General features: G+C 34.9%; 1 protein-coding gene across 1 annotated transcript in view; it reads right to left on the reverse strand.

Moving 5' to 3' along the window:
* Window positions 1–12,487, reverse strand: part of LOC149086443 (vesicular glutamate transporter 1-like) — a 167,368-nt gene extending 154,881 nt beyond the window's left edge. Inside the window, exon 1 of the mRNA XM_089255597.1 lies at window positions 12,129–12,487. Coding sequence (XP_089111723.1) covers window positions 12,129–12,154 — 26 coding nt within the window. The 5' untranslated portion in view covers window positions 12,155–12,487. The remainder of the gene's footprint in view (window positions 1–12,128) is intronic.
* Window positions 12,488–12,873: the final 386 nt, after the last annotated feature.

Below are 12,873 nucleotides of genomic sequence, written 5' to 3' on the forward strand. Positions count from 1 at the left end.
TGAAACGAGATGAATATTTAGAATAAATATTTATTATCACATAACTGAACAACCAATTATGTGAGAAAGAAAAACATAATTGTCCCGTTTTACCATACGCCTCGTTCGACGAAACTAGTGTATGGTCACCGTGCTTGCAAGCGGGACTCTGCGGATATAGTTATCATTTGGTTAAGCCCCTAGTCCCGATGTGATCATATTAAGCGGCATGGACTGTATTTGAAAATCATAAGATATAATACTCTAAATCAATCAATCGTCAATCATATCATAAAAAAATGTGTAAATACACGGATAAATATTTGTGGCGAAATCGCATTCAATTACCAATTTTGAGCATTAAAAAATGCATAAAAATTCTTTTGTAAACTAATACACGGCCGAAAAGAAATCCTCGTAATAATTTTTCTTTTCTCTATGAAAAAAAAGCGTCAGAATTTTATACCAATAATAAACGTATGCCAGGAAAGTTGATTAAAGGAAATTATTAGGACTATGATGGAATTTCTCTCTTTTGGCTCCGAGTCATTACGCGATAACGACGGCGGCGACGGTGTTATCGAAAAAACCACGAAATCATTACGTCGTAAAATATTATCTACCAAATATTCTATATATTAAAACCTTTATTAATTCGTTTATTGTACGAAAATTAATTTTTAATAAACATGTCGAGCTCTGACTCGCCCCAATACGGTAATACAATTCGGTAGTAGTTACTTTTAAAAAATAAATAATCGACGAATTTGAATTTTTCGAATCAGTTGTAAATTGTGATAAACCAGCCTAAGCTAAAATTATAAATATATAAACCATTCATTCCTATCTCTATCGTCAGTCATATTATATGCAGCAGAACTTGTAATAATTTGCAAATTCGAACTTTGGATATTTCGAACTTTCATTAACTAACTCTCCGGGAATTTTCTATCTGATTTAATGCTAAATTTTTTATGAATGCTACGCTAACTTTTTTAGAATTTTTTTTTGGATAATTCAAACTTAGAGGAAAATAAAATCATGATTTTTTTACGAGCAAATTTAGTTTGGAAAAATTCTGCAAGAAGTCAGATTTTGCGTTTCTTGATCAAGTTGTTCAACAAAAAACTTTTAAAGACTAATAAAAGTTTCAAAATTCCGTTTTTCTCTTCTCTTTTTTTTCTTCTTTTTTGATAATTTAATGCTCATTTTAACATTGTTCAGCTGAAGTGCATCGAGACTGTGTACAACTTTGATACGGATTATGCTTTTCCACATTTTATACAGATCAAGGTGTGACATTCAAAATCTGAATCTTTTTGTCGCGTCACTACGAGTATGGTAAGTATCGGAAAGTTCAGATTGTGTAAAACGTTGATGATATACACTGCTCAAAACAATTAGGGGAGCAAGCAAAAAAGTGAAGAAAACCGTGCGAGACAGCCACGTATTGGCATACAATGCATAGTACACGCGTATCAATGCGCAATACAGAAAAAAGACGTAAAAAAATTTGGAATTAAGGTTTAATTCTTTGAAAATATGGAAAAAACATGAAAAGATGATTTATGGCAACAATTTGGTTACATGTAAACGATAAAAAAAAAGTACTGTTTAGACATGATGCATGAGTTTTAATAGGTCTCCTCGAACAGCTAAGACTGCTGCACACCTGTTTGCCATGGATGCGATGAGGTTATCGATCAGACTTTGGGGAATACTGTTCCACTCCTCAAGAAGTGCAATCTGCAAGTCTCGGACAGTAACAGGCGGCCTTGGTCGCGCAGCAATGGATTCAGGTCAGGAGAGCACGCTGGCCATTCCATACGCTGTATTGTTTCAGCTTCAAGCATGTTCTCCACCAGACGAGCTTTATGCGGTCGGGCATTATCATCCTGGAAAACAAAGGAATCTCCAATGGCTCCAGCGTAAGGGATGACACGAGGTCGCAGTATCTCGTCTGCATACCTTCGGGCCGTCAAAGTGCCATTCCGAATGATATGCAGGTCCGTACGTCCGCCTATGCTGATTCCACCCCATACCATCCAACCAGCTCGTCTGTATTGGGACCTTTGACGAACGAATGCGGGGTTATTTCGAATGCCCCTGTACCTCCATACCAGAACACGTCGGGTGTCACACTCCAGACTGAATCGGGACTCGTCTGTAAGCAGCACTTATCTCCAATCATGTTGCTCCCAATCTCGATGTTCAGCAGCCCATCTTCTTTGGGCCGCACGGTGGCGTGGGGTCAACGGAATGCAGACCATTGGCCTACGTGCATAGAGCCCTCCCTCATGAAGCCGATTACGTACTGTTTGGCTGGACACCCTTCATCCTGTTGCCAAGAGCAACCGTCTTTGCAGCTGCGTAGCATTCTCTGTTCTGTTTCGACGGGCTGTTAACCGTATATACCGGTCATCGGTTGCTGTAGTGACGCGTGGCCGACCTTGCCCTGGTCGACGTCTAACATTTCCTGTTTCTTGGAATCGATTCCACAGCCTTGTAACAACACTTCCGGCGACTCCAACAGCGTCCGCGACACTACGTTGTGTTTGCCCGGAATTAGTCTGCCTATAAACACGCCATGCCATGGATTCCGGTAAATCACGTTGTTGAGACATCCTCAAGTCAACTTGTCTCAAAAAAAAATACTGCGCAATCGAATTTCACAGTTACGGCAGTAAAACAGACGTTTCTGCAACATCCCGATTTCTGCCCTTATCTCCTTTTTCTGGTTTTTGACGTCATGAACTTTGATTTGCATATGAAGTTTTCTTCTTCCGTTTCCTGCTAGGCTTTAAATCATGGATGATTCATTTTATGTTACTTATCGGTATACATCTTTGCGTAATTTTGTTAAAACCATGTGCTCCCCTAATTGTTTTGAGCAGTGTAGTATAAGAATGATAAGCAAAATTTGGGACATAGTGCGTGGTCTGTTTGCGTGAATCAGGTTTTGAGCATGGTCAAGAAATTCTGCGATGATGTTGATTCCAGAACAGTGGAATAATGTTGCAACTAAGACAAATTATTAAATTATTAATTATTAACATTTGGTAAACAGTTTCGTAAGTGGTGATAAAATTTTAATAATTGATAATTATCATTCTATGTGAATGTTTATGACTAAGCTGCACAATTTTGTAAAATCTTTTCTCGTACTAAGATATATACCATAATCAAAGTTCATCTATAAGATTCCCAGAAATATTTACTCCCTAAAATCAGAAAAAAGTAATACCCTTACAGCTGGAAATACTTCTTAGCCCTCAGTATAATAATCTTCAAAAAAAATTTAAATATTAACAGATATCGATTTTTTCTTTCTTTTTTTGCATTTAACATTCATTCATGGGAACAATTCATGTACAGAGTATAATCAAATGGAAGAAAAAAATCCACCCTCTCAAATGAAAAATTCCATGTCAAATCTAAAAAATGCGCAGTAATTGCATACTGAAAACTTCCCAGTTTAAAATGATGATCATTTCAAGTAAAGTTCATACTAATCCTACCAATTGGTTCAATTCTTTTTGTTTCATTCGGAAAGAAATATAGTACGACAACTACAATTTTTAGCACGTTTCTTCCGATGTTTCCCGATTTTTCATTTTTTGGATTACATAACATTCTATCGTTTTTGTTCTTCCTTCACTACTTTATTTTTTCCTCCTTATGCATAGAAATGCTTTTTCTTGAATTATTTTGTTTTTTATCTGTTCTTTATTAACTTACCCGCGTTGTTAGTTGTTTCTTCCAACAGCATATTATTCTATTTTATTTTTTTCCTCATTCGTTTTTATTGATAGGAATGCATCTTTCATTTTGTTTTATTTGACGGAAGAGGTCATATATTCCGGGAAAAAATACAGTATATCCTTTCTTAAAGAAAATATTTCCATTTTTCTTTTCTGTTCTCACACAAGTTTTCCCATCATTACCGTTGCACGTCACATTCCAAGAAAACTTCATGAACGGAAAGCTCATTTCGTAGAAATATATCAAGTAATATTCTTATCGAAAACAAAGCAACTTTTTTTTTTTTCTGGCACTATATTCATTTGCAATCCTTGAAAATAGAATTAAATCGTATTATACTGCATGGAATATTTACATTTTAGGTTTTACTCCCGTTTGTAAGAATAAAAATGTAGACATGTTGTGTTGGCTGATGAGAAACTGAAGGTCGAAAATCTGCACACGTTCCGGCTTTTTTTTCCACGTAGTATTAGCTCATTATTTTAGAATTCATCATTGGTTGGCTTCATATCTTTGTTATGTAACCTTTATTATTTTACAATTACAGTTACAGTTTAACACATCAAGCACAGCAGTTTTTCTTTTTTTTTATATTTAGTTATTTTTCTTTCTTTTCTTTATTTATTTAATTTTATTTCTTACTTTTATTTATTTGCATTTATATTGCTAAAATGCTTTCCATATGTTATTATACTCTTTAGTCGATATAGTCCATTCTTAAAAATTCGGCTGTATGATCACTATGTCATAAAGTTTGGACTTGAATACAACTTTGAACTTCGTTAAGGTGTTACGATACAACAACAAACCGACCATAACCCCCGCTCTGCCCCCCCCCCCCAAGGGATATAAATCCTGACTATTCAAAAGAATATGGGTCATGGTAGAGAAATCTGAATGCCCTGATGAAAAGCTTCTTACCTCCTACTTTTTTGCAAATTCAACTTTTAGGAAATTTGGTGTTACGAAATAATACAGAATAGCCTATCTAATACCATAATTTAAAGGTGTACTCACATCCATGGTACAATATAATATCGCTCAATCACGAGATCTTCCGGATGTATCATTAACTTCCATCTACGCCGTATATAGACGCACGTATAACTATTTTAAGTCTCGCCCGTTCTCGTTACTCAATTTTTCTGTCAACTAGTGATATTACGGGGATTGAAACGAATTTGTGGTCAAGTACAGCAAATTTTAAACTCTCCCAGTGGCATTGACAAGATACCTCGTCTGTTTTTTTAAACCTTCTATTTTCGGAATGACAAGCCCTGATATTTTGTAAAACTGATTTTTTTCAATGGAATACATTTAGCTATCACTCTTACTTTGCACCTGCTGAAAATCGGAAGAAAGCTTTTTCCATAAAAAATATATTGCATTTCACAGGGATTTCTGCGATGGCAATTAAAGAGTTAAAAGACTTCTAGATCAACGGTGGAATAGAAAAAAAAGTTTTATTTCTTAATTCATTCCTTTTTTTCCAGTTCGCCTTTATTCAGCGGAATACTGATTACTGCGATTTTATTAATTAATCGTCAGTCAGCAGTAACCAACGTGACACATAATGTATTAATATGCTTGCTAAAAATGCCACTGACAATTTCGGGATGGGAGATGCACAAACTTTCAGAATTCCGATCCAAAATTTTCATCCATCGAGTGGAATACATATTACTATGCTCTAACGCAGGGATCGGCCACCAAATTTAACCGGTGAATTCTTCGATGACTTTTCCACTTACCAACGACTGGCTCCAAGGTAAGATGCTACTACTATTACTACTACCAAACCACGCATGCACCTCGTCCATATTCCTCTGCGAAACTTCTAACAAATTGGTATATGTTTGAGTGTGAGTGCACGTATTGCGAACCTGACGTAAAGTGTAATGCTTGTTATGTGTAGTGCGTGCTGCTATCTGTCATCAATGTTTCTAACTAAGAGTGAATTTCAATGATTAGATAATTATATCGTTGTAGGCCTGTTGCTCTCTGTGGCGAGACATTTTAACGGAGAGATCGGATCTCTGATTTTGCAAAGAAATAAACAAAATCCATCAATGTATTTTGACCTTGACCTTTGATATTGGAGAATTCGGTGCATATACGTATATATATACAATTTTGATATTATATTCTAACCTGATTCATTTTCACTGCAACATTTTCATTACGTTGTAACAAAATGAATAATATTATTTTTCATTCTGTCTAAATATGGAATTCTGAGATATAATCTTTTTTTTCCTTCAAACTTTCCATATACCAACCTCCCAATATAACATCCGTTTTCCATGGAAAGATACAAGTACAAATACAAGGCCACAACCGGCAAAATGACCAACGAGATGGCTGAGAAAAAGATGCCTATAAAAAATATGGATGTTATATATTTTTTTAAAATGCAGCAACCCCCAATTTAAAATGAAATTATAAAAACTAAAAAATATATCCATGATACATGATGTATACATGATAAAATATAATATAATGGCCATAAAAAATATTTATGGTTGACTCATCCAAGAATGGATAGCTTCTCGATTCACCCTAACATGTTTATCGTATTGGATTACCACAAGATGGGAGTTGTTATAACGAGTGTCGACTTTATTTTGTTTATCTATGTTCGTATCAGCACTAAATATACTCAAAAATTGTTTAGTATGTATTGTTTTTCATGAAATTTTCACCCAAATTTCGATTACAACTGCAAATACTATCATAAAAAATTATGTTTTTAATGTTTTTTTTATTGTAATCAAGGAACTTGTAATCAATTGTTTTCAAAGAAGAATCGTCAGAAAAACCAGTCCTTCAGTGAACTTGAATCAGGGTGATGATCCGGCTCGTCAATCCGCGATCACGACCACTGCTCTGTTGTGGTACGACGAGTTTTAATATTTATGTATTAATTATTTATACGTTTATACCAATAGAGAAAAAGTGAGAGGCTTGTAAAGAGACGAAAAACTGCATCGAAATTTTTGTTTTTATAGGAAGTGAAATAAAACATTGAGATCACGGGGATTAAATATATATACAACAATATATATACAACAATATATATACAACAATATATATACAATATATATATATACACAATATATATAGTACATAATAAGACTTGGGACGTTTAGTGAATCAAATAAAAATAACAAAAAAATTCGAAATCACATGATACTCGAATAAGAAGCTACACAATGCCTTTTTTTTTGGTAATTGCAAAATCGATGGATCATTTATTCAGACGATTAAACTTTTTAAAAAAATCGATATAGCATTAAAACCATTTCAGATCTTTCTGTTCAACAAACAGAATATTTTTTTACCTGATCTTACGAAAGTAATTATTATATAAAAAAATACGGTTGAAGGCACTAACAGATATCTGTATTAAAAAAAGTCTGTATAAAAAAAAGAAACGGGAACATTTTTATAAATTTGCAAATGGCTGTTCAAGTAAATCTGCCATGAGGAACCGAGCATTTCCTACTTTGAAACCATCCATTAGTCAATTCTTGGCTGGGATTTCTTTCAACATTGATGCAGTGGCATAACGAATACGTTCACCGAATGAATGAATCTTTCCCGATTCCATCCGGCTTTAGTGCAAGCGAACATTTGTCATGGTGTCAACAGATGAATTATGTGTGGATTTTTCTTATTTATTTCCTCATAAAAAAGGATCAACAAGTTTCGTTGTTTTTTCCCCCTCCGTTGAATCGAATTTCCCGGATCAGTTCAGGCTTGTGCTGACTATACGCGATTCCAAATAAATTTGAATCATTAATTCATTATAATGACAACTTGTGAAATGAAATGACAGCGAAAAAATTCATGATGAAAAAAGTATTATGCGTCTCTTTCATTAATATTTATTGGTTTGTTGTACGGGAAATGTAGGTATTAGGGAATAGTCGGATAATATAGAAAGCCGAGTTTACTCCACCTTCAGGTATGACCACCAAGTGATAAACTACTACTTCAAAATGCCCCCCCCCCCCCCCCCCGTGATGCTATGGAGTCAGCGTCGTTCGGTTATCACTGTCATCACTGCTACTATTAGAGAAAATTTGGTCTTTCATTTCCAGAAATTTACTCAGGCAAGTTTTTCAAAGTGTTCATTTTATTAATTATTAAAAGTGCACCTCTAATAATTTAAAACTATAAGCAAAATGTATAAGATTTATAATTATTATACTCACAAGAACTGAATTTTATTATTCTGTCCCTTTTTTTTTAGCTTGATCTATTCTAGATTCTCTCTGGTTGGATAGAACACTATATTCCGAAGATGGGGCGTCGGGTATTAATGGAATACTAGATATCATCTGAGTTGAGATAGAACGAATGTTCTCAACCTGTGCTGTGCCTGGGCTCCGTGTAGAGACCCCAGAGGTCTCTGCGGTCCCTCCGAGACAATAAAATAAATCAGTCAATTTGGTAAATAAATTGAAAAAAAAAAAAAAAGAGTCCTACCGGACCCCGCCATGGAAATTATAGACTTAATCGGTAGAATAATGATGAGTAACCTACGGCCAGCTCAGAGGTTCCATCCGCCCGCCGGATATTTAAAAATAATGGTATAGAAGTTTTCAATTTCAGTGTTTTGAAAAGAAAATGCATTTCAGGAGGGTGTTCCATGTTTTGCATATGCAAAATATAGCTGTGAGAATTCAAATACAAATTTATTTAAAAACTTTTGCATGCGAAAAGAATGGAGCACGCAATAATAAATAAGCATGAAGTTATTAAAATATACTTATTCCTTTTCACAGTTGTGAGAGATAAACCATTGTTTCTCATTTGACATGAAACCGTAGTAGTCTCCAAATTATATAACACATCTCGCCACTTCACTTCTAAACATAAAATTCCCAATAGTGAATCAATGTCAGAGTATGTCCGACCAGCAATCTTTTTTATTTTTATTTTTTGGCCCCATCCCTAAAAAGATTTGCCCATCACTGGGCTAGAATGTCTCTTCAAGACGAAAATGTTTTGATTATCGAAGAGGAAAGGTCTAGAAATTCAATTCAATTTTAATTGCTATACATTCGTCATTGCAACAAGAGAGAATCCAAATTTTATTTCGAAAAATACAAATTTTTCATGTTCCCCAACATCTTTCAAATTAGAATAATCAAAATATTGAAAATGACCTTCTATAGTCCCCCCCCCCCCATTTCCTATATACAGAGTGATTCTGAATTCGCGGGACAAACTTTAAGGGGGTGATAGAACATGCCTAAACAAACATTTTTCGTCATGGAATATGCTGTCGAATATGAAATGTTGGGGTACAATCTCTGTAAAAAAAACATTGGTGACCTTAATAGCACTAACTTTGGCGTTGAGGGTCCCAAAGGTTTCAATGGGAATCACATATACAATGCCGAGGAGATGGGCTAACAATAAGAAATCGAGAGAGAAGAGAAATCGTGAGTGGCGGGTGAATGTAAAATGGGCTCGCCTTATTAAATCCATTATAGCTGATTAACGATTACACGTCACTTTAAATATAAAACTGGTTTCCTTCACCCCTTGGTTTAAAAAACCTGAAATTCAGGTTTTTAACCAATTCGTAACAGCACTGACTTGCAAAACCGTAAACCAGCATGCACCATGTTTGTACCCTAAGATGGAAGATGATGAATCCACTCGGCATTTTCCAGTCACCTTACTAAGAACGGAATTCGATTCTTTCCATTTACCTCGGTGTTTTCTCTTTCTTTTTTCCTTCGCTACGGTCAAATGAGTAAAAAAAATTCAGTCGGCACTCGTTACAAAGACCCCACGTTATAGCGAATATTCCATTACGACCACCGGTAGAAGTCCCAAATGTTTTCATATAACGACTACCCCATGTGTTTTACTTTAGATGCAACGATGTATAACATAACACAACGACAAATGTGTTTCGTTTACCCATAGTGAACCACGAGGAGGTTTATCACATTACACCCCTGAACCATTGGATGGTTGATAGCGCAAATCGCAGTAAATCCGTTGGAAAATATGATATTTGCTATTGGTGAAGTGCTATTGTGCACTATCGAAAAGCACCTCTAACGCCTTTGCTATTGCGATTTGACCACTCATTCTATGATCAAAAATGCTTGTTTAGGTGTCTTATATCGCCTCTTAAAGTGTTTGTTCTATGAATTTAGAATCATCCAGTACATTTCTCTGCAATTTATAATTTCTTTTTTACACACAGTACATTTGTTCTTTCTCTTCTTTTTTTTTTTCTTATACCTTATGGAAGGAGTAAGGAATTAGTTAAAGACACAAAGTAAGAACAAAATAACTCATGAAAGTTAAAGCCAATTAAAATATTCAGTGAATAAAGTAAAAATATATTCAGATATGTTTCATCAATTTTTTCTTTTTTCTCTACGTGTTCCAAACATTACGTATCTATATATTTCCTGCTACTTCCGTTCAGTGTTCCGTAAAATTCAGGAAACTTACCTGAATACCGTAAAGAATTTGTGAATTCTTCATTGATGTAGATCGATTATCCATCGGGGTTGAGGTAACGGTAAGGGTTAATCAGAGCGCCCGCCTTAATTTCAAGAAGCGTTAGTTTGAATCGAATCTTCTTACTTTCACACAACGCCTATTTTCTTTTACCTGTAATTGGCATTTGTCTTTCGTGATATAGAGGTCAATAGCTTGCAGGCCGATATGATACACTAAATTATCTGCGTAATTCTGTTATTTTAATTTTGAATGGTTATACTATTGCATATTGTTTAAACGACATTTTTATCTGCACAGAGTTTTTCATTATATAGAAATGAATGAAAAAATATATCTTGAATCATTGCATAATATCAATGAATAGTTGGATCAGAAAAATATGTACAGTCAAACTTGGTTACAACGATCGGAGATTCCGTTAAATTTTGTCGTTACAACCGAGGTTGATGTTTTCAAGACTTTTGATATGTAAAAATATAATTCAGATGCAATAACATACTGTACATGAAGCGGAAATTTCATTACAATTCGGGATTACCATATTTTATCGAAGAAAGTACGGGAATTTGGGATCATAAACACTGGGCATTGCCAGTTTTTGCCAAAAGCGTTGCAAATTGTCTGCAAAATTGACAATTGTTGCTCATAAACAATTTTTGGTTGTCTGCAGTGAATTGAAATGCATTCCCGGAAATCAAGGTTGAACGTGGCACATATGTGTGGTGAATGTTCAAATTTAAATAGTCGTATGCATTACTAAAAAATTTTTAAATTATGCAAATCATCTTCGTTTCTGATTTTAGTAGAGTTTATGAATCATAATAAGCGATGAAAAAAAGAAAAAACTGGACATTTTCATAAAATAAGTCAGGAAGGGGTTAAAGTTACGGAAAAATATGAGAATTTCCCGTTCACGGATGATTTCAGAGCTTCGAACATGTAGTAAATCTTTTTTACATTGCTTTTGGTATTACTAACATAACAGACTAACATCCTGAATGTAATCAGTCCTGATTCTAGGAATTTTTCAGGAATACGTCATAAAAATGAATGCACAAGCGTCGAAAAATGTGTCGCTATATCCTAGGCCGTTGTGTTTTCATCGACGTTATAAGCAAGGTTAATCGACATTATTCTATATGGGAATCAGGCGGGAGAACCGATTACCGTCGTTATAACCGAGTTTGACTGTACTTCTGCTCTTCGAAAATATTCAGTATCACATACATGATTTTCAAATTAAAAAATTAGGCAGTTTTAACCCTTAAATGCGTTGCTTTGCATATGAAACGTCCTTCAAACGTTCATTACCGCGGCCAGTTTGAAGATAAAAATTCAGAATCATCATTGAACATAAGGTAAGTTCATATTCTTCCCTTTTTATATTTTGAATTTGCTAGTAGATGTTCCACGACAATAACTTTGTTGCAGAGCATGTGGGGCTGTTTTCGATAATTCGTTAAAATGATTTGTTTGCATTTCTTTTTTTTTTTTCTTACCTTGAGGATTTACAACCCGAAATTTTTTTTCTTAGTATAGTTTGAATCACAAAGAATGTACTTGCGTATTTGGAAAGTAATATTACTTTTTGAATCATTCATGTTATGTGCGATTTTTCGAGCTTTGTACGTCTTCAATAAGGCCCTGTATAAGCAGTGAAATTCGAAATGGACTTATTTTTTTTAATGATTTTTCCGGCTTTCTATATGTAACTATGTAAAAAATTATCAGCTCAAAAAAAACAAAAAAAAACTATTCAATTTTTTTTTCAATCATGCATTTAAGGGTTAAAAAAAGAAACAACACATGTGTGTGCAAAACACAACTTTCGTGTGTACTTTCCAGGTATAAACTGAAGCAAACCCTTCAATTAAATACTTCTTACTCACCCGATAGCTCCGGTTGGATCAGACATCCTTTATTTTCTTCTCGGTACTATATCGCTTGGTCAATAAATGCAAATAAGTCAAATGAAACACAATAAATTCGACATAGATCGATTTCACAGCTATCGGTATATACTACTTGGATCTTTGAAAAATGAAAAAGCAAATTGCAATAACGTCCGACGAAAAAAAAAACTTCTTCAAGCAACCGATCCTTGTTTGGGTCTGGAATTATTTTTGACCCTTTTTTTATTATTATTATTCGCTTTCTCTTTGTTATGCTCCACCTCGTAATTTTATTTTTGATTTTCCCTCACAGTCGCTTTTCGAACCGAGTCGGTGGACGCTTCCGTGTTATGACACCGGCGGCTCCTATAAAATCGACTTTATCTCTGAGGTTGATCTGTTGGAGTTTCCGCTCCTGGGCGTGAGAAGGCGCCACCGGTACTCTCTCTCTCTCTCTCTCTCTCACTGTAGTGATGGAGAATATGAGAAAAGACCCCTAAAGGCAGTTATCACAGGCGCTGCGTGGGCGAAAAAAGTTCTGAAGTTAAAATGATATCCACTAAAATATTCTCCAGCAATAACTGCTTCGAAGAGAATCTCAAACATGGGAAATGGGAAGCAGCCACACACACACACTTAATCTAAATTATTAGTATCCGAGAAGTTCGGGAAACTGCTCCACGGATCGCAATCAGCCTTTGATATCTCGATCTGATCTTTTCCTGAAGTAATGAGAAAATGC

This window comes from Pholcus phalangioides, unplaced genomic scaffold, assembly GCF_987345545.1.
Source record: "Pholcus phalangioides strain wild (caught in Gottingen) unplaced genomic scaffold, Ppha-v1.0 ptg000004l_1, whole genome shotgun sequence".
NCBI lineage: Eukaryota > Metazoa > Arthropoda > Arachnida > Araneae > Pholcidae > Pholcus > Pholcus phalangioides.